This window comes from Pan paniscus, chromosome 22 (genome assembly GCF_029289425.2).
Source record: "Pan paniscus chromosome 22, NHGRI_mPanPan1-v2.0_pri, whole genome shotgun sequence".
Taxonomy (NCBI): Eukaryota; Metazoa; Chordata; class Mammalia; order Primates; family Hominidae; genus Pan; species Pan paniscus.
Window position 1 is genome coordinate 36,180,481 of NC_073271.2, and position 23,308 is coordinate 36,203,788.

Here is a 23,308-nt window from a genome sequence, read left to right on the forward strand (position 1 = left end):
AGACCTTGTGCTCTGACACACCCTTCTTGTTCTACCTCTCCCATGCTCTCACACTTGTAGAATCCAAGCCTCATTTCATTTGAGCCTAAAGCCTAGGGTCCCTCGAGCCCATCCCTAGGTGCCCCCCCTTTTTTCCTATAAGAAGGTTCTCTAGTCAGCCTGGAACCTTTGGTAGGCCATTTCAACAAGGAGCCTAGTTTCTCCCACTCTTCAGACTTCTGGCAATGCATATGTTACTGGTAATCTGTGATCCACTTTTCTTCCCAGCTGTCCAGAATCATTTAGAAAAGTCATTAGGCCAGGTGTGGTGGCTCAGGACTGTAATCCCAGCACGTTGGGAAGCCAAGGCGGGTAGATCACTAAGTCAGGAGATTGAGACCATCCTGGCTAACATGGTGAAACCCCATCTCTACTAAAAGTACAAAAAATCAGTTGGACGTGGTGACACGTGCCTGTAGTCCCAGCTACGTGGGAGGCTGAGGCAGGAGAATCACTTGAACCCGGGAGGCAGAGGTTGCAGTGAGCCGAGATCGTGCCACTGCACTCCGGCCTGGGCGACAGAGTGAGACTCCGTCTCAACAAAACAAAACAAAAAAGAAAGTCATTAGACTGTGATAATTGTGACTTGTACAATTTGTGCTGTGCATCTGCAGCTGGGTCCTTGCAGCTTCTTGGCAATGACTCAGTTCATCTATTAATGACTCTCTGTGCATTCCACAAGGCAGCTATTACAAACCTATCCCATGCTCCTCAAATCCACAGACACATCCTCACCACGATTTTAAAAAAATCACCTCACTTTTTCTTTCCTAAAAGAAAAAAAAAAAAGATCTTCCCTTCACCCATTGGAGTGCTGATAAATGTTTAACAACTGGTTCTTGGAGAGGAGAAAAAAGGCTCTGATTTGTAGCATTTCTGATTTCCATGGTGAGGGAATGTTCTTAGGGTGGCTGTGGCCACTGAGCGTGAAGCTGGGAAGGGATGTGGCACCTCACTCTTGGAGCTGGAAGGAGCTGCTCCAGCACACTACTGATGTCACTCTGAAATGCTCCTGACTTCCGGTTTACTTCCCAGCCTTCCTTCTTTCTCAGAAGAAAGGATGTTCTCTGCCTTAGGAAGTCTAAGCCCCTATTCTCTCTCCCCGGCCCTGGGACCTCCTTTATGGCGCAGGCCCTCTTTCCTGTGTATCTTCTGTCTCTAGCTTAACTCCACCCACACTGGAACGACCAGGCTCACTCCTTCCATATAAACCTCATTTAGGCCGGGCGTGGTGGCTCACGCCTGTAATCCCAGTACTTTGAGAGGCCGAGGTGAGCGGATCACCTGAGGTCAGAAGTTCGAGACCAGCCCGGCCAATATGGCAAAACCCCGTCTCTAGTAAAAATACAAAAACTAACTGGGCGCAGTGGTGTGTGTCTCTAATCCCAGCTACTTGGGAGGTTGAGGCAGAAGAATCACTTCAACTCGACAGGCGGAGGTTGCAGTGAGCTGAGATAGTGCCATTGCACTCCAGCCTGGGTGACAGAGTGAGACTCCATCTCAAAAAAACAAAACAAAACAAAACCTTGTTTATACACCTCAACTATGAACTAATTGCAAAGGTTTTGTGCAAATAGATTGTTTTACATCTGCACTTTAGGTCCTCTGTCTTTTATTACTTTCTAAGTCAGGACAGTACCCATGGTTACATAAATGAATGACTTTGTGTTGACAAAATAAAAAAGAAACAGTGTTTAGAATCTCAAAAAAGAGATATCCAAGTTTCTTTTTTCTTTCTTTCTTGCAACTGTTGATATTTCACTCTTAAATGAGCATCCTTGGATGAATGATTTGAATTTCAACAAATATCCTAAAAATAAATGTATGGTTTCTTTCTTAGGTAATGGAGGGATTGTTTATATGATGTATTTTTGGGGGAGAATAAACTAACACATACCAGTCATTTGCTGAAGATGTGTCACTTATTGGCATGTGGATCACACAACTAATCAACTATTGTGGACAATCTATATCTTATTACCTCTGATAGAGCTGCCCCCGTTGTCTCCAGGGAGCCAAGAAAGGGTGATGGAGGAAGACGTGGTCTTGGAGACTGTAAGCCGAGGCTGATCTGGTGGAACTGGAGAGGAAACAGTTTTTAGAAAACAAGAATTAGTTTTTCACATCTTTAACTTTCCTGAACAGTCATTTACCAACTCATTTTTAACAGCCATTTATTAAATAAGTGTTTCAGTTTGCCAAAATATACAATTCACTTCTGTCAAAATGTCTATTTAGTTGATATCCTGGGCTAAAGAGATAGAACGGAGTGAATCTATTATTTAAAAAAAATTCAGCCACATTTCTACTTGGATTCATATCTAACTCATTTCCTCACCAGTTCCTTGACTGTCTGAGTTATTTATCACTAATTGAAATCTTCTTTAAACTTACTAAGGATACATGCCTCATTTTACTATGAATTTCAGCCATGAAATTTAAGTGAAAAAGATAAATGGCATCCACTTAGCAGTTCCGTTCTTCTCAGGATGGAAAAGGGGAAGGAGGAAAAATAGCTAGTGGGAAAAAGAATTGCAAAAATCTTCACTTTCTAAGCTATTCCTCCAAGATGCAACACACACACACACACACACACACACACACACACACACACACACACAGAAAATCAAAAGCAGGCCTTTGAACTGCAGAATATGAACTGGTCTCTCTTACAAGGCTTGTAGAATACATACTGGTAAGTAAGTCTGGATGGGTTCTGAGGACAGAAACACTAAAGAAATTCAGAATCAGGTTATCCAAATCATATAGAAAGCTTCATATAAAATTCCCTTCTCTTTTCCTCTGAGAGAAGCCTAATATATTGACCTATCTCTTCAGAGTCATAATATAGTGCCTGTCTTCCAAAATTCCCTGGAATTCTCCTGACTTCAATTAATTTGAAATTCAAGATCAATTTTGCAGCATTTTTAGAAATATAGTTCTTTTCCTTTCCTTCCATCCCACCGAGAACAGTATTGATTTTATTTTTACTTGCTGTAATCTATTAATGTGACAACACCTAAATCCAAAGAAGCACACACTTTGATTTTTCTACTAATAAAATATTGCTGTGCATACAAATCTGAACTCAATCACTTATTGATTGGGATTTACACAAAATTTTAACATGACAATCTTTTGAGATTGTGCACATTTTGTGTATGATATCAAGAAAAATACTTAGTATTAAATACATAGCTAAATACTACAGCAATCTACTTAGAGCTCCAGTTACTGTCATTTTTTTAAATACATTGCATATAAAAATTGAGTTAATTAGCATACAAAAAAGACCATAATTCAGACTTGTTTTTTGTTTGTGTTTTCTGGGATACACTTACACATATGTAGAGTAAACAGTGCAATTAATGGAAATTATTAAGAAGGACTTTTTTAGACATGCACACATAAAGAAAAAAGAGACTAGGCATTCTGTATGCAAAGATGTTTTGTATCTCAGTATTTCTGAGGTTGTGAATGCTTTGTATTTTCTTTGATTTGTTTAATTATATTTTGCAAAATGAACATGTGTTTTCTTTTTCTGTAGTATGAAAACAGAAGTTAGCTCTTTATAAGGGCTGATTTTAAAATTTGTTCAGTGCTACTTTTTGCATAGAAAGCGTACATGTAAAAGATATCATTAAAAAGAGTCCTCAAATGTTGCACCTTGTACTTGTAAGTTTAAAATAATTTCATCAGATCCCCAGTTGTTATTGGCAATGCAGCTGTAATAGCCGGAGTCTTCTGCTTTCACCGTGCGAATAATGAAGCTTCCGTTGCTAAAGATGCTCCTCCGCCCATCAATCGTTACTAGACTGGGTGTCCCGTTACTGCCTCACAGGAAGAAAAATGCACAGATTAAAGAAATTACAATCCAAATTAGCTGAGGTTGGGGGAAAAACAGAAAGACTCTGTGAAGCAAACCACACATTTGGAAGCTTCATATTTCTTGCATTATGAAAGAACTAAATATGATTACATAATGAAAACAATCAATAGCTGTGAAGCTGAAGTTTTCCTTTGTAAAAAACGTTACATTGAAGATGAGATCTGTGTCAAGGGCCCAGATTCTGGCTCAAGTCAGTGGACTCCTCATCCGTGCCAGAGACTGATGGGTCCCTCTTTACTCCACTCTGTGGGCACTGGAGATATCCTCATTTTGGCAATTCTGGGAATTTCTTCTGTAGGCAGAAGTGCCAGTTTGAACAAATCATACAGGGGAAACTAAACCTTGGGATCATTTTTAGATTCACTTAAAGTCACAATTATTCATGATTTTGACATGAAAAATGACATGTGATATCTCAAGAGGGTGATGAGTTTACCCTAGTATAAAAAGAACTGCGTGGCCATCATAACCACTGCTCCGGTGGCAGATTGTCCAGTCCTTTGGGGTCATTCCCACAACAGGCAGAATGCCAACTTGACCTTGGGAGCTACATATTTCATTTGGATGAACCAACTTTAAATGCATGAGAAAAGTGGTCACTAAACCAAGCCATTATTTCTACAGTTTGGTCACTACACCAAGCCATTATTTCTATAGTTTATGCCTTCTAAGTGCTTTTGCTTGAAAATAGGCATTCTTCTGAATCCATTAGATCATATTTCTATGCTCATAAATGAATTTTCAACCCTTAACTTATATCCTAATTTCTTCTCCTGAATAGAGATACAGCACTTTAAAAAGTTATATGGACAGACCATATCTCACTCACTCTCTCCCTCTATCTTGGCTCCTATTATTTTAATAATTACTATTGAGTATGGAGAACCATATTTTAAATTAGCAAAGTCCTAATGTACTCCATTTCTTAAAGTTCTTTCTCAGGGTATTTGAGTTATGGTTAGTTCACTATCTTCAAAGAAGAAGAGATAGGTGTTAAATCTCACAATAACCTTGGCTACATTCATCTCAGTTACATGGACAATTTACCTGAGAGGGTGCAGGAAACTTCCACAATAATTGAGTTGGTTCAACTACTTTCCTTGCAAGCATTCTCTCATGAACTAGAAGGCTCTGAATTAACAGAGGGTTGATACAATAAATCAGACCCTTTCAGTGCTAAAGCTGAGATTCCTTCTCTGCCCTCATCTCAGAAGAATTGGTAGGTTTCCTTGAGTTTTCACTAATATAAATAAACACAAAATTAGGAGACCACTAGACACAACCTGAGTATGTCAGATGTAATCTCTTAGAGTCTCACTGAAGGCATACATTGGGTTACTGGTTACCTGTCTTTCATCCATTTGACTGCAGGAGAAGGGTCCCCAACAGCCTTACAAGGCAAGACAATGTCTTTCATCCATGGAGTAGTCACTGTCCCACTGAAGGTCAGGATTCGTGCAGGGGCTGAGGAACCAAACAAAGTGGAAGCCTGATTACTCCACAGACATGTCTACACAGAGGCCAACATGACCTACTCAATAAGGGCAATACCTAAAAATGGATGTGAAGCCAATTCACATTACAACTGTCAACACTACTCTCTGGTGCCCGGGTTATGAGGAATTGTCATTGTAAGAACACATAACTAGCAGAAAATTCCCATTGTAGCATTCTTTTCTTCTATTGACTAAACATGAGGAGTCCAAATTAAATATCTGGGGCTTCATAAGCCAAGCAGCTCCAAGCTGTGTTTTCTATGAGCCCAATTATTTCTCAAAGCACTTTAGGAAGCAATTTACCTCAACACAAAAACTGCTCATTAAAATATACTTTAATATCAGAGAAAGTAGACAATACAAAACACAAAGGCCCCAAAGACGGGAAGGAGTAAAACTGGAACAAGTTCTACTTAACAATTTCCCGACTGTATTATAGCAACTTGATCTTTAGGACACATATTAAGGAGAATGAACATTTTCAGAGTGGCCTCTCTCGAAGAACAACCATTTGCTTGGAACAGTGATTCAGATGCCCAAACAGGAGCATCTGCCAGGGGCATCTGGTACTGGTGCAGCCCCAAGGTAGCAGAAGTCCCAGAAGACAGTCAGAAAAAGCCCAGGGTGAACTTGCCTTGAAGTCCAGTGTGGCCAGCAATGAGAGGTTCTAGGGCTACCTCCATCAGTGAGTCACAAAAGCTGACAGGGACACCACACACAAGTCTTCCAGAGGAAAACAATCTGCTCAGTCTTTGCCATACATTGGGACATTACTTTCCGGGGTGTAAACAGGAGCCCGGGGCTTCTCCTGTCCTTTGTTTTAGCCAGTATGCTTCAGACACTGTCGTGGAGCTGGGGACATAGAGGAAACAGGTGCCCCTACAGGAGCTCACCCTCGATGGATGCACAGACCGGAAACCATAGGTGGAAGGCAGCCTTGATCTGATTCACAGCCCATAAAAATGGGACAAATGTGAGACCCCTGCACCATTTCTGGGTTGAGGGTTTGCATTGGCAAAGGAAGATGAGGAGAAGGCTCCCCCAGGGAAGCTCTAGAATCCCTGGAAGGGCAGAGTACCCAGAGCCAAGTCATTATGCAGCCATCCTAGTATAGAATACCCACATTAGTCACTAGGATCTACCAGACCAAATCATACATTTTTGCTTCTGGACACTGTGGGCAAGAGTAGAGAGAAAAAGAAAATGCCAGAGGGCTTAGAAGCTGGACCTTGTTTTTTGTTGCAGCAAAACCCATGTTTCAAGCAATTTCCCTGGACTGAGATGAAGTATTCTAAGGCAGGGCCCATTTCATCCGTCATTGACATTTCTGATTTTGCATTGTGATAACAAAAAGGTCCTGATTAGGCAGCATCAGATTTCCTGCATTGGTAGCTTTTGGCATTTTCTTTTTCACACGCTTCAGACAGTTCTTTAGAGAGTGGAGAATGTCCTCAGCAGTGTAAGGCAGGTGGCTAGAGAAATTCAGCTAGAGTTAGGGGCTTTCCAGCTTTATAACAGTCACCCACTTTAAGAAATATGTCTTACATCAAACTCCAGAAGCTACACATGCATTGGGATGTTGTGTATGTGCAAACAAAGTTGCATGAATAAAGACTGCACTGTATGTGATGCATTCTGATGTTTTCTGTCTTTTTTAAACCCTAGTTTAGTCTAGTCTAGTTGATTTGACTCTGTTCCACTCTATTCCATTGTTGTTCTTTAACATTCTGGGCATAACCCCTCAAATTAACTCCAGGACTTATGAATGCTTTTCCGTTAGCAATTTAAAAAATACAAGCTAGAGCTACTTCATCTTCAAGCCCAACAACCCCCATGCTATCGCTCAATGCCCATTTTGCCCATTTTAGACGGCTGAAATTTAAAGGGTCTCTAGCCAGAAATGTATGATTGGGCAACTCAACACACCAGACCTGGGGCAGCCAAGAGAATCCCCTAGAATCTTTGTTTAAAATGCAGGTTCCCACCACAGCCTTGTGGATTCAGCAGCTCTTTCGTGTACTTGGGGCATCTGCCTTTTGACAAGCATCCCAGGTGATTCTGATGAGAAACTGAACCCCTCTGCAACCTGGTGTCCCCTCTGATTCGGGTCCTGTTTGTTCTCAGCCATGGGGCCAGGCTCTCTGTGCCTTCCTGTCCTGGACCCCTTCTTAGGAGGGGCTTCCCCCAGGACCAGTGCCATGGCCCCATTCTGCCACTCCCTCCATAAAGGCAGTGGTCCTCCTCTTCTTCAATCTGTATCTGAATTTTGGACCCTGCTACCTGTCGCTAGACTGCTGCTGGTCTGCCTTGACTTCCCAACAACTACAGAATAACCTGTCTCAATCTCCTCTGCTGTGGACATCCCCATCCCTCTAGGATGGGCCTTTCAGCCTTAATGGTTTGCCAGTGTCTGGGCTTCTGGGTGGGGGCTGCCCAATTGACTGTCTGCTCCATCCTGAGGCACTCCCTAGCTTATCCCCTTTCCAGAAAACCTACCTACAGCAACCCTAACCCTGAGTCAACTTCCCTTAAGCATGAAAAGTTGAACATTTCTGGAAAAAAAAATCCATGCAATAGAGCATTTGGAGATTGACCACCATTTAGGATCATCAACCTCAATTGAACCGTCAGCACTCCCTGCTGGTCTTACTGTTTCTTTAGTAAATGTCCTCCCCATTCCCTGCAACAATGGCTTCCTACTGTCCCTCTTCTTCTCACACTTCTGGGCTTCCCTCCACTATCCCCAAATTGCCTAATGCTTCAGAGACACCATCCAGGAACCCTGCATTTCCAGCCACCAAATCTGTGAACCTACTGGCATTTCCTCCTCTAAACCTCAGTGCTGTGGTCGTGGGCTCTTTCTTATGTATTGTTGATTTCTCCTTTCTCCCTCTCTACTGGGATCTTCCCGTTATCACACAAACATGCTCTGATGGCAGGCCTCATGAAAAATAATGAACCCAGAGCCTTTCCTCGGATGAGAGCCTCCCTCCCCCTCCCACCTTCTTCTCTTGGTTGTCACTTCTTCCAGGTGATGTGTGTTGAAGGAATGTTCTGCCCAGTCAGCCTGCCCCTCACCTCCTACCCACTTTCTCACCTGACTCAGGCTTATTTCTCCATGCCCGTCCACACCCACTGATGCTGCTCACAGAAAGGTCACCACGATCTTCCGTGTGGCCACTGAGGGGCATTTTCGCCTGGTTTCGCCTGACTTTCCAGCAGCAGCAGCCTCGCCTGACCACTCCCTCCTTTTGCAAGCATCTGTTTTGAATCCACAGCCTAACACCCTCCTGGCTCTGCTGCCTCTCTGGCTTTTCCCCTTTTCATTTGCCTGCTCCCACTCCCTTTGAGAGTCCATCCTGCACCTTCATCTCTCCTCCATCTCTCAGCCAATCTCATTCCCATTCCAGGTGTAAGCGATACCCAGACGCTGACCCCCCTGAATTTCTGCCTCCTGCCAGATGTCTCTTGAGAGCCAGGACATGCCTCAGTGCACAGATGCCTCTGAGTGAATGGCTCTTTGTCACCTTGGATTGAACCCCTCCAAATGTCTGTACCTCCTCTCACTGGCTTCAAAATCCACTTCTACCATGGTCTTCTTCATCAAGAAATCGTGCCTCCACTTATGCTAACTCATGTGAGAATTTGGGTGTCCATTCTTGCTATCTCCTTCTCCACCCTCCTCCATTTCTGCCTCTCTGCAGTCCATTCAGGACAGAGAGACCAGGGTGGTCTTGAAAAGCACACCCGCCATTAGTTGTAAGAAAGGCATTTAATTAGGATGTCTATAAAAAGGCAAACTAGGTGTGAGGTAAATGGCAACTCTCTGTACTATCATCACAATTTTTCTGTAAATCTAAAACTGTTCTAAAAAATAAGGTTTATCACACACACACACATGCACACAGAGAGAAAGAGAGATCATGTGCCTCCCTTGCTTAAAACCCTACACCATCTCCTTATTTCTCTTGCAGGAAAATCTGAAATCCCTAACACAGTGTTGAAAACCCAGCATGATCAGGTCCCTGTCTTCCTTCCCAGTGTGTCTGGGACCACTGTTCCTTCCCCGGCCCCAGCAGGGTCCAGTGTCCTGGACCTCCCATCTGCTAAATCTTTCTCTGCAGGAGCTTCTGACTGCTCACTTCTTCCCTCTTCACATAACCGCCTTTGCTTGTGCTCAGGGACCAAGTGTGTCCTCCATCTGACACTCCAGGTGAGGTCCTCTCACACTATTTCTTTATAGCACTTACTGCAGTTTGTCTTTATGCATATACTTTTGTGATACTTTGTTTACTGACTGTATTAGTCTGTTCTCATGCTGCTAATAAAGGCATGCCTGAGACTGGGTAATTTATAAAGGAAAGAGGTTTAATGGACTCACAGTGCCACATGGCTGGGGAGGCCTCACAATTATGGCAGGTGAATGAGGAGCATAGGGCATGTATTACATGGCGGCAGGCAAGAGAGCATGTGTGGTGGAACTCCCCTTTACAAAACCATCAGATCTCGTGAGACTTACTCACTGTCATGAGAACAGCACAGGAAAGACCTGCTCCCATGACTCAATGACCTCCCACTGGGTCCGTCCCATGACACGTGGAAATTATGGGAGCTACAATCCAAGATGAGATTTGGGTGGGGACACAGACAAACCATATCACTGACTGGCTCCCCACCAAACTGTAAGCTTCAGGGGGTCAGGAAGTGAACACATCTCTTAAACCATCTCAAAAGACTCCTCTGGGCTCTCCAAACCCTGTTTTCTTTTCCCTAGTGGGTCTATGTCTTTATTCTAGACAATAGGATATTAGTAAAAATAATGTATACACTTCCGTATCTGGCTCATGAAAACCTCTCATCAAACCCTCCATACTCCCTTCTTCCCCCATCTATGTAGCTGTAAATGAGGAGAAATCCAGGGTTGTAAATCATAAGGTGGAAGGGGCCTGGATGCCTGAATCACCATGTGGAACAGGCCACCCAAGAGAGCCCTGACCAAAAATACCTCTGTTGGACTATATTATTATGTGAAGCCACTGAGATTTAGGGAACATTTATTTCAGCAGTCAGCCTCCCTTGACCAAATCCCCTGTGTCCCCAGCATAGACCCTGACATACAACAGGCACTCAAAATGACTTAGTAAATGACTGGAGGACATTGAATTTCCCCAGGCAAGACCTGCTTCTATGAGAGTTTTCAATTGTTCCCCCACTGAGTAAGTCATACCCCACTGCACTAGCCAGGCCTTTCTGGCTGTGTCTAGAGATAGAACTTTGAAAGCACAAAGGAAAGGAAGAAACATTATTGCTAATCCTATGTGTTTTGTTGCAGTGTTTTTTTGTTTGTTCGTTTTTGTTGTTTTTTTGGTAAATCCCACAGCTCAGTCCTTATGTCCAACATTTTCCTTGGTAATCATCATTTTCTCATTCTCAGGGAGTGGCTGGATATCATGACCAAAGAGTGTAATACATAAAATAAGTCCCCCAGTTTATTTCCCTTACCAACTTACTTATTTTCTATCTGTATTTGAGCTCAAAATGTGACACCCCTCTTTTTTCCCCTCACTGCTTTATTCTGCCTATTTCTTAACTACCTCATTAAAAAGCACATTTTTCAGAGAATTCTTGGAGGTAAAATTGCAATCTTGGAATCTTCATTCTTCTCTTTCAGGCTCTCAGAGAACATATTAGTAATAAGTTGCCACTGTTCTATAACCCAAAATTAGGGGCAACTCCTGCTGGCCTGGAATTGTGTCGTAAGGAAATTGACTTACTATGAATGCTAATTTAGGGGGTTCCTGGAAATACCGGATGGCCGTGATTACCAGAAGAGCAAGAATACCCTGTGCCTGCGTGTGCTTTTTAAGGACCAGTTTAACGTACAAATGTGAAGATATTATATTCACTTTAAGGAACTTTTTATTCCTTGGTGACTCCTACTTCCTGCTGTTACTTAAAGTCTTTGCTTATAGCATTCTATCAACAGACAGTGAATGATTTTCAAATATTTTTAAGCTTGCAAATTCCATAGACTATAAAATAGACATTTCTCATTAAGAAGTGTGATACCTGATTTTGCTGAAAGTAGAAGATCCTTGGGAAAATGCCATGTAATGATTTTCAGCTACTCCAAGGAATGAATGAGGGCTCCTTTCCTAATTTTCATAGACACTTCCATTGTAAGGCCACTCATTCTCAGCTTTGTGTTTACCTCCAGGGAATTACTTTTCCATGGGACAGAAGCTCAGAGCTTGTTAGCCACAACCCCGTTTCTTGAGCTAAAATGTGATATTCTGGTTTATTTGATTTTTAGGGCAGTGTAAGTTTTATTTCAGGTAAAATAGAGACTTAAAAACAGTCAAGTTACAACAGGAAATGAGGTCCTTATAGCCACTGCCTACCTTTTGCTAGTGGCTCGACTGTGATGATTTCACTGCTGTTGCCTCTTCCAGCTGAAGTCACAGCCACTACCCAGACGCTGTACTGACGATTCCTACTCAGGTTGGGAATTCTGTAGGAAAATGAGTCGGGAGAGGCCTCAAACTCGCTGATCACCTGTAAAAAGAGACATAAGTGTTCCCACATTCAAAGAAGCATGTGGCAAAAATGGATTTCCCGAAGGAATGGTCATGAACATATTAAATATCATAACAAAAAAACTCAACTCACTCTCCTCTAAAAGGCTGGCTTTGCAATATAAAATGTAACTGGTAAGTTTAAGTGACCCACCATCTACATTTTTCTCTGCAGCAGCTTTGATGGCCACCAATAAATAATTTACCCCTTTACATTACAGGCCACAGCACTTCTGTATTTGGCTGAGATGGAGTAACAAGAACCAGATTTACCCTCCCACCTGAAACAACTGAGGAACACACACCATCCATAAAACAATGGTTCTAAAAGCATTGCACATCAGGTAATAAATGACAGTGATCTCCGAAAGATGGGAAATGAATGAAGAAAACCCCACAATCGCAGAGTTTTTGCAATTTTTAGGGCAGTGTAAATTTTATTTCTGATAAAATAGAGAGCTCCACCTCCTCAACTCAGGAGGTTGGCAGCCTTTCCAAGCTAAGGAGGCAGAGCTGAGAGCCTGAAGGAAGCTAGAGTTCACAAGGAAGAGCACTGGAAAGAGAGCTACACACAAAGGACAAGCTCTGAAGATTGAAGAGGGTCCTACTTGGGTATTCAGCTGAGCAGATCCATGGACGCATGTGAGGAAACTACCCAAGGCCAGGGAAAGACACCTGAAAGAATTGGAGGTCACGGTGCCTAACGCTCACACAGGGATGGGAGTAGTGGCTGTTCCCACCAGTTGGGTTGGAAAACATCAAGATTCCTCGAGCATTGGGTATAGTGCATAAGGGTCTTACCACAAAGGGGAAATAATTAGTCCCAGACTGAATACCACTCTAGTCTTTCCTAATTATTCTTAAAGGCAAGACTTAGAGAGAACAAATTATTCCTAAATAACTTAACTACATCCAAGAATAAAGGTCAAGAATATTTATAGAATTTATAGAAATTGAAGCATGCAGTACTCCAAAAGGTGAAGTTCACAAAGTTTAACACCTAATAAAATATTTCCACAAACAAATAGCCCAAATATGTGTCACCTGATGACTGGATAAACAGAATATGTCATAGCGATACCATGGAGTCTGTATTAGTCCATTTTCATGCTGCTGATAAAGACATACCCGAGACTAGGTAATTTATAAAGAAAAAGAGGTTTAATGGATTCACAGTTCCACATGGCTGGGGAGGCCTCACGATCACGGCAGAAGGTGAAAGGCATGTCTTACATGGTGGCAGGCAAGAAAGAATGAGGCCAAGCAAAAGGGATTCCCCCTTGTAAAACCATTATATCTCATGAGACTTATTCACTACGATGAGAACAGTATAGAGGAAACTGCCCTCATGATTCAATTATCTCCTACCAGGTCTCTCCCACAACACATGGGAATTATGGGAGCTATATAATTAAAGATGAGATTTGGCTGGGGACATGGAGCCAAGCCATATCAGAGTGTTATGAGATAATAGAAAGGAATGAAGTACTGATAAATGCTATAACTTGGATAAATCTTGAAAACATTATGCTAAGTGAAAGGAGCCAATTATAAGAAACCACACATTTGTGATTCTCTTCATTTAAAATGTTCAGAATAGGTAGATCGATGGCAACATAGATTAGTGGTTGTCAGGGGCAGGGTAGGGGAAGGGGAAAATTGGGAATGACTGCTAGTGGGCGTGCAGTTTCTTTTCAGGGTGATGAAAATGTTCTAAAATTAGATAGTGGTAAGGGTTGCATAACTCTGTGAATATACTAAGAGCCACTGAATTGTTGAATTTAAAAGTGAATGACATCTCAATAAAGCTGTCATAAAAATTTCCAGGAAAACATAATTCATAAGAAGAAATCAATCAATCAAAATTCACCCATAATTGGCACAGACATTAGATTTATGCAAACAAGGGCAATAAAGTAGTTATAATTGTATTATAGCTGTATTATAACTGTATATGTTCAAAAATTTAAGTAGATATGATACAAAAAGACCTAAGTTAAACTCAAAATGAAACTATAATGCATGAAATAAAAAATACATTGAACTTGATTAGCAGCAGCATAGATATTGCAGAAAAACTGATTAGTGAACTTAAAGGTGTGGAAGGAAAATAAATATTGGGGCCCCCAAATCACTAAGCTAAAGGGAAAAGTCAAACTGGGAACTGCTTAGGGCAAACCTGCCTCCCATTCTATTCAAAGTTATCCCTCTGCTCACTGAGATAGATGCATATCTGATGGCCTCCTTTAGAAGGCTAATCAGAAACTCAAAAGAATGTAACCATTTGTCTCTTATCTACCTAGGACCTAGAAGCCCCCTCCTCACCAGCCCCCTCCCCACTTTGAGTTGTCCCGCCTTTGCTTCAAGTTGTCCTGCCTTTTCAGATGGAACCAATGTTAAAAAATTGATTGATGTCTCATGTCTTGCTAAAATGCATAAAACCAAGCTGTGCTCGGACCACCTTGAGCACATACTGTCAGGGCCTCCTAAGGCTGTGTCATGGGCACGCATCCTCACTTTGGCAAAATAAACTGCCTAAATTGACTGAGACCTGTCTCAGATATTTGAGGTTCACAACACATATTAATAAATGATACATAGAAAAGAGAATAAAAAAGTTAACAGGGCATTAGTGAGCTATGGAAAAATATCAGGCTGCCTAACATACACATAGTGGAGTCACTAAAGGAGGGGAGAGAGACAGGACCAAAAAAAGGTTGTAAAAATAGTGGTTGAAAAATTTCCAAATTTGATGAAAACTGTAGCCCGCAGAGCCAAGATACTCAGTGAATTCTAGCCACAAGAATATTAAAAAAAAAACTGTACCAAGGAGCATCATAATCAAACTACTCAAGAGTTTTAGTTTCAGTGCTAGAGAGAAAATCTTAAAAGTAGCCAGAGAAAGTAAATGTTGTATAAAGGGGAACAAAGATAAGCATGGCAGCCAATTTCATTTGAAAAACAATCAAGGTAAGAAGACAGTGGAATGATTTCTTTCAAGTACTAAAAGAAAAAAATCAACCTAGAATTCTATATTCAACAAATGTAATTCAAAATGAAATTGAATAAAGACTTTTTTCAGATACATAAGAAGCTGAAAGAATTAATCACCAGTAGACCCACATTACAAGAAATGTTAAAGAAAGTCCTTCCAGCAGAAGGAAAATAATACCAGATAGACAGAGACATAAATGTACACAAATAAGTAGAAAAAGGAGGTAATTATACAGATAAATATATATGGTCTTTCTTATTTAAATATTATTAAAAGATAGATGATAGTTAAAAACAATACCAATGTAATGTGGGTATATAATATAAATAAAAGTAAAATGTTTAACAATAGCACAAAAGTTGGGAGGAAAAAATGGAAGTATATGATTGTAAGTTTCTTATACTATATGCAAAGTGTGTAATACCACTTGAAAGTACACTAAGATGTTAAAAGTATATGCTGTGAATTGTATGGAAACTGCTGAAATTACAAAATATAGCATAAAATAAAGCTAATGAACTAATAAGATAAATAAAATGGAATTACAAAAAAACCCCCAAAGAAGTCAGAGAAAGAGTGACAAGGGCAACAAGTAGCACAACAGCAGCAGAACTCAAATAGCAAATAGCACTATACAGAGTTAAACATAAACATAGTAATAATAATTTTAAGTATAAATGATCTAAATATATTAAAGGCAAAGATTGTCAGACCTGATATAAAAGCAATATCCGACTATATGCTGCTTACAAGAAATGTACTTGAAATAGGCCAGGTGCGGTGGCTCACACCTGTAATCCCAGCACTGTGGGAGGCCGAGGCAGATCACGAGGTCAGGAGATTAAGACCATCCTAGCCAACGTGGTGAAACCCTGTCTCTACTAAAAATACAAAAAATTAGCCGGGCGTAGTGGTGGGTGCCTGTAGTCCCAGCTACTCTGGAGGCTGAGGCAGGAGAATGGCATGAACCCAGGAGGCGGAGCTTGCAGTGAGCCGAGATTGTGCCACTGCACTCCAGCCTGGGTGACAGAGTGAGACTCTGTCTCAAAAAAAAGAAAGAAAGAAAGAAAGAAAGAAAGAAAGAAAGAAAGAAAGAAAGAAAGAAATGTACTTGAAATATAAAAACACAAATAGGTTAAAAATAAAGGAACTGAAGTGATATCCTATGATAACACTAATCAAAAAAATATGGAACGGCTATAGTAATATCAGACAAAATAGATTGAAAAGCAAAGGATATTACCAGTAATAAAGATAGAAATTTCATAATGATAATGGGGTCAGTTCATCAAGAGAACATAACAATTCTAAACATTTATTCACCTAATATTCACCTATTATTCAAAGATATGAAGCTTGGTTATTAGGTGAATAAATGTTTAGGATTTATTATTACACGAAACAAAACTAATGGAACTTCAAGGAGACATAGACCTAGATAGGTCAGAATTGTTCCTTAAAAAGTCATGTGAAGTAGGTGGAGCTGGATCCATTTTATAGATCAGGAAACTGAGGTTCAGAGAAAGTAAGTGATTCACTGATGTCACAAGGCCAGACAACTGCAGAACAATGGCTCCAGCTCAGGGCCTCTGGTCCCAAGTCTGGTGCTATTTCCTCACACTTTATGCTGTCAATTAGAAGTGACCAAAACAAGAAGGACTTACTTTTACTCTTGTTAGCTTTTCAATAAACCTTACATGCCTCAGCAGGCTGCATAAGTTACAATACCAGTCATGCGATTAAACAGGGGATTTAAATCTTCACTATATCTCTTAATTGTCATACAACCTCATGCTTCCTCAACAAAACATAATGTCAGATAATTACTTATTGTCAAAACTTTAATTTGTGGGTACACAGTGTCAGATGATTTGGAGAGACTCTTGCATGGATTCCCTAGATACATCACTATAATCTAGCATGCACGTGTATGTGTATGCACTCATTTACACCTCACCTCCACCCCCCTCCCACTACAACACTCCCGTCACGTCTTAGAGTATTATGGGAAAATTAGTCCCTCTAGGAGTTCAGAGGGAATTTGGCCTGTTTCCTGATAAACCAAAGAGTCAATCCTGAGACTGTATGTACTTGCATTGTGTGATTCTCCAAGGCTATGTCATTGCCAAATTAATTTTACAAAGCTTAATGATGTGCAAATTCTAACAATTACTCTTACTGAACATTAAGCATCAGGAAAGCATTAAGATATATTTATAAAATAAAGATCTTTTTCTGTGTAGACAACATAGCTTTTAGTTAAAACTCCATACTTATCCTGTTGACAAGGTAAAATTCATTCTTGATTACCTCCAAAACACACATTTTAATTTCTGCCTGTAACATAATGCATGGCTAAAATCAACAATAAAATATGACTTTTTATGCAACAAGATTTGTTTCATCATTTATATAGAAGACTAATCAAGAATTGAAGTAAAAAAGGTATATTCATAGAAACTTCCTTCATTTCTCCATAGGTTAGGATGAAAAATAATAACGTCAAGCTGTTAGTGGCTCCTATTGGTTATTTGGGTAAGTTAGTTGCGCTGATGTCACCACCCTTTGATGCCACTGTGTATTTCTCTGAGGACTGCCATAATTAGGCACAATTTTCCTGGTTTTAGTAGAGGGGCAAGCAGAAAGTTGATAACTGAACAATTTAAACCATCGGAGTTGATTTATTTTCTTTGGAATATATGTAACTGGATATTAAAGTTGACTCTTCCTGTTCTCTGGAAGTTTTAGCGATGATCTTAAAGTGTGAGAATGCTCCTAAAGATGCCAGTGCCTTCTTTCCTAACAAGAGCTGTGAGGCCACCTGGGCAGGACTTGCTGGTTCTGATGTTTTGCCAGTCATCCATTTCCAGGCTCCAAAAGAGGCTGGGGCAGGAATAAGGATTTTCCCTTGAGAGAGGTCTGTGAGCATTCCCTCTTATGGGTGGAAGAGGGCTTTGAGCTCTAGGGAATCTCTCGGAGAACTTGGAGTCTGAAGGACACAGAGCTTGGTAAGTGAGCCACACCTGAGAAGGCTAATGGCCAGACACAGTGGCAGAGGTTAGCCCTGCTCACAACAGGAGAGGAGGCTGGGCTGGACTGGCCACGCCTCCTAGAGTGAAGCAGGGTAAGGATACCTACTGGTTGACCCTAGAGGACAGAGCAAGCCTGGATGTCTTGAGAGAGAGAACCATAGGCATGAAATGCCTCCAACAGAGGGATGCAGTGTAAATTATATAGTATTTATTGTAAACAGAATCCTTAGCTATGGATGGTGCATAAGTCAATCATTATTAACCATTTTAACAGTAGGTAGGAGAAAAAAGAAAAAAAGAGCAAAATGGGAAGAAAATAACCAGAAGTTCTCTCAGTGTAGTGGAGCCAATCTAGTTGATTAAATCCTTTTTAATGCTCAGCCAAAAATGCTTGTTCTAAAAAGAAGGGATGATAAATATTATCTCCTTTTGAAATATTTCTCTCCATATTTTATTAAGTTAGGATAGCATGGACTATATTTATATTTCATTAATTTTCTTTTTATTCGATACCCGATTTTCCAACACAACAATCCAATAGTGTGTAAACTGACTTGCTAATTTCTACATGCATATTTTATTACATAGCACTCTCTTCCAAATATAGAGAGTGTTCAATGAGAAGGGATCACTTTGATTTCCAGATTTCGCCTGATACATCAGCTGGGTTTCTATTTCAGAGATTCTTAATCTTCTTTTTTTTTTTTTTTTTTAAAGAAACAAAGCAAAGCTTCGCTATCAAGGACAACAGATAAACACTGCGGTATAAAGAAGGGCAAACTCACAATGGAGTTTCTTAGGGATTAATGAACCAAATGTGGAAAAAGGAGAAATCTGTGGGGAAGCAACAGAGACACTTTTCTTAATATTTAAATATTTCATTTTCTTCAGGTAGACTTTGAACTCTCCAGTCTCATCTTCTTTAGAGTTAAGACAGACGTGTCAGTCATCCTAGATTTTATTATGCCTAAAGTGTGAATTAATTTTGAGTGGACTACAGTCATTGTGCTAACCATTTGTTTGAAGAGAAGACATAAGAGTTCCTTTGTGACCTGTGGAAATACAGAAACAGCCAACATTACGAAGTTGCCGCCAGGCATGGACTTGAGGGATCCCATCCCCCATGTCCCTGAACCAGAATGCCAGGGATTCCGTTCCATGGCTTATTTTTAATCCTGCTCTGTCTATGCCCAGCTTGAGGAAGTGGATGGGACATTTGTGGACTGGGGTTGCCAATTATTTTGCATCTGTCATATATTCCTCTTGGCCAGCTGAGGAAAAAGCCTGTTATTTCTCATCTAAAATGTGTTTAAACATGCAGGCTCTATCCAAGTTGAGAAGCAAGCCAACATTTATTATTAATTAATCACTTCTCAATTGAAAGGCTCTAAGTGGCTGCCAAGTTACTGATTTCTTGGTCCATCAGATAACATGGTGGCATGAGAAGAACAGGGCTCTCTCTGGCTCAGCGGTCCCCAGCCTTTTTGGCATCAGGGACAGGTTTCGTGGAAGACAGTTTTTTTTTCACAGATGGATGGACGTGGTAGGATGGGATGGTCTTGGGATGAAATTGTTTCACCTCAGATCATCAGGCATTAGTTGGATTCCCATAAGAAGCATGCAATATAGGTCCCTAGTATTAGTCCGTAGCCTGGGGGTTGGGGAATCCTGCTCTACCGATGTCATGTAACAGGGGCAATCCACAGTGTTCTTAGGGGAAGATTTGGGTATTTGGTCTGAGGACACACACATAAAATGTAAAATATGCATGTTGCTTATGTAATGAACCATCTCAAATACTATTCTTACAGTGGGCTGGTCATGGTTTTTACTGTGGGAGGTGGTGGGGGGGTCCAGGCAGACACTGCTGCCTTGAAAGTATGGGGGTCTGTGGATAAGGGATGTTGGCAAGAGTTAAAGGACCCCATGGGCCAGACATAGAAGCTTGTTGGACTATAGTTCTCTCCTTTGGGCTGTGTGAAGAAAATCTAGGCAGAAGTTCTTAGCTTCATGCCTCGTAATAGGAAGGGCTTGTAAATAATTACTGAGTTTCAATTAATGGTCATTTACTGAGTTCAATTGCAGTGTGTAGATTATAAGGTAAGTTCCTGCCCCCGGGGAGCAAGAAGTGACCACAGCTTGGCAAACAGAAGATTAATTTAAAATGAGGCACCATAGAAGTCTGACCAATTCCTACTAAAATTTAGATATAAACTCGTTTGAACCTTTCTCTAAAACCAACCCTGTCATAGTTGAAGACATGGATGAATATTTATAAGATGCCTAAAAAATAAATGGAAACTTCATATATTTGTTTTAAAAAATATTTATAGCAAGGTTTTACAAGACTTCTGACATGTTTGCCTCCCCAAAGCCGTATCCAGAGTGGAAAATACAGTAAATGGGATAAATCTTGTGACACCCAAGCCAGAGTGTTCACATTTCAAGCGTTTTGTCTTTGTATGTTACTGCTTTAGGTCTGCTGGGTAGAGTCGTGGGTTCCTAAGGAACTAAATGTGCACAGTTTACTCTTCCAGTCAAAAGAGTGTAAGGGTTGTGAGGAAGTTAGTTTTCTCCTAGTGCTTCAGGGTCAACTCATGGAAAGCCTGGGAACAGCATCTTCTAGACCTGCCTTCATTCCACAATTATTTTTGCCTTGTGGTGTTGATATAATATTTTTCTTTTCATGTGTAAGATGCTTTTGACCAGTAAATAAGATATAATTAGCCACAGTGAGGCACTTTAAACACTCTTTGGTCATGTCTATAAAACTACACGTTTACCCAATAATTGCCAAATTCATTTCCGAACCCCTCACATTATTTAGCTTGTAGCTGCACTTGTAAGACCTTGCAGAGCCTTCTCTAGTCCTCTCAATCAGGGGCTAAGCCTGCCCTTTGTCTTTCATAGCCTTTGCCTTTATTCCACTGTGGGTTATGGTCTTGCATGTGCTTACTGCATCTCCCCAGGGGTCAGGCTCCCCGACCCATCCCTCTACTCCTTTTACTCACCCATCCCTCTACTCACTCTGCAGGGAACCTGGTTCAGAGCACTGCTTAGAGCTGGGACTCAATGACCAGTAACTGGAATACACTGAAGAAATTCTTGTTGTACTAGGTGAGTTTAGTAATGACCTAGAAATGATTTGAGTACGATAGGAAATAATGAGGATAAAATGACTACAAAGCCATAGGCTGTTCATGTCAAATTATTCAGCCTGTCTGATATAAAAGGAATTCTACTTTTAAAAATGTCAATTAACTTTTTAATGAAAAACTAATTCTATAAGGAAATGTGATGTTTTAAAAAGCTCTGATAGCTAATTGTTAACATGCAATTAAAAAAACTTGAAGGCTGTGATTTCATAGATAGAATGTCCACAGCAGTGAAAAAAAAACTCCCCCAAGCAATAAACAAAATTGATAGCTCTTTTAATTATAGGGTAAGGGAAGTTTTAGAATGCTTAACATCTTTCTGTTTAGTGGCAGAGAAATGGCCTGGATTCCATTAAGAATTAGCAGTTCACCGCATTAATTTAAGATTTTTAAAATTCTTATGTATAATATATTTTGATCTAATTTTCATTTTATTTCACAGTTCCCATCTATAAAAGAAGATGTCATGGCAGAAAGATCTTCCTAAAGGCATAGGTTGAGAGGCCAACATTGGTAGAAATGGGATAACAGCCAGGCAATTCTGGTAGTTTCCTCTGCCTTTCACTGAGATTACTGTAGATACCATTATATATATGACTATATATTTGACTATATATAGACTATATATATAACTATATACATAGACTATTGGCTACTTTTAAAAAGCCTTTCAAATATAAAATATTTTATATATGACCATATATATATATGACTATAGATACCATTATATATATGACTATATATATGACTATATATAGACTATATATATAACTATATACAGAGACTATTGGCTGCTTTTAAAAAGCCTTTCAAATATAAAATATTTTATTTTTGGCCTTCCAAATATAAAAGTTATTGCTATAATGTTTTGCAACTATATTAAAGTTGATATCTAGAGAAGGCATGAGAAAAACTAGTTTCTTGATGTAATTGTTTAGAATTAGAAGCACCATCCAATTAGCCCTGCTGGCATTACAGATACTTATGTTAACAGGCTCTTTCCAACCAATATAATCTCCCTTTGCTACAATTTTTCCTCATCCCCTTTTCATTGTCATACCACCTGCCATGAAAATTATCTATCTGTCAAAGTTACATTATTAATTTAACTTGATTGCTGTCACCTATTCAACAAATTCTGTACAAAAAAACTAATTTGTTATCATATAGTTTCTCACATACAAGAAATTAATGAAAAACACAATTCTTAGTAATAAAAATAATATATGCAGAATTTACAAAATTGAAAAAAATAGCTCTTTCCACTAGTGTTAATTGAAAAATGATTTAAAGCCAATTTATTTCCCTAAATAGTACAATATGTCTGTGTCAGGCCAAGTCAAAAAGATAAGATGTTTTCAAAGCTGCAATCTTCCAAAAGCTCCAAAAGCTAATTGATAAAAAGGGCATTTTAGCAAAACTTTGGAGACAGTAAAAAGATCAGAGGTTAAGAGGGTGGGATGAATAGGGGGAGCACAGAGGGTTTTCAGGGCAGTGAAACTTCTGCATGATGCTATAATGGTGGATCCATGTCATCAAACATTTGTCCAAACCTATAAAATGTACAACCCAAGAGTAAGTCTTACATAAACTATGAACACTGGCTAATAATGATGTGTCAATGTAGGTTCCACCATTGTTACAAATCCACCACTTTGTTGGGGGATGTCGATAGTGGGGGAGGCTGTGCAGTAGGGGCAGGGGCATTTGGAAAATCTCTGTACCTTCTTCTCAATTTTTCTGTGAATCTAAAACTGCTTAAAAAAATAAAGTCAAGTTTTTTAAAGGCATTTTAGCCTGTGGATAATCAGAAAGCTTTACGCAGCAATGGGGAAGTACATTCAGGGTGGCATACACTAAGCTACCTAGTCTGAATGAATGCTACCTCAAAGCTAGAATGCTTAGTGACAGGTTATCTGACAAATCAGGCAGGCAGTCTTATGAGACTGAGCTTCAAAAGAGATTTCCAGGGCCTCTTTCTGTATGAAAATTTTAGGGGAGTATATGCTTAAGTTTTCTTTGCTCTATAAATTACATGATTGGGCTCAGAATTTTAAAGGCCAAGATTTCTACCTTGAGTATAGGCCATCTGCATTTTACCAGTTATAGCAATTGAATGATTTCACA

General features: G+C 40.1%; 1 protein-coding gene across 3 annotated transcripts in view; it reads right to left on the reverse strand.

Annotated features, from left to right (window-relative positions):
• The window catches only part of DSCAM (DS cell adhesion molecule), an 827,811-nt gene that overhangs the window by 69,406 nt on the left and 735,097 nt on the right, over positions 1–23,308 (reverse strand). For all 3 annotated transcript variants that reach the window (XM_034948080.3, XM_063601284.1, XM_063601283.1), the window contains exons 21-24: positions 11,826–11,979; positions 5,275–5,392; positions 3,706–3,869; positions 2,021–2,119 (exon numbers count right to left, since the gene is read on the reverse strand). In XM_034948080.3, the coding sequence (XP_034803971.3) occupies positions 2,021–2,119; positions 3,706–3,869; positions 5,275–5,392; positions 11,826–11,979 (535 nt within the window). The remainder of the gene's footprint in view (positions 1–2,020; positions 2,120–3,705; positions 3,870–5,274; positions 5,393–11,825; positions 11,980–23,308) is intronic.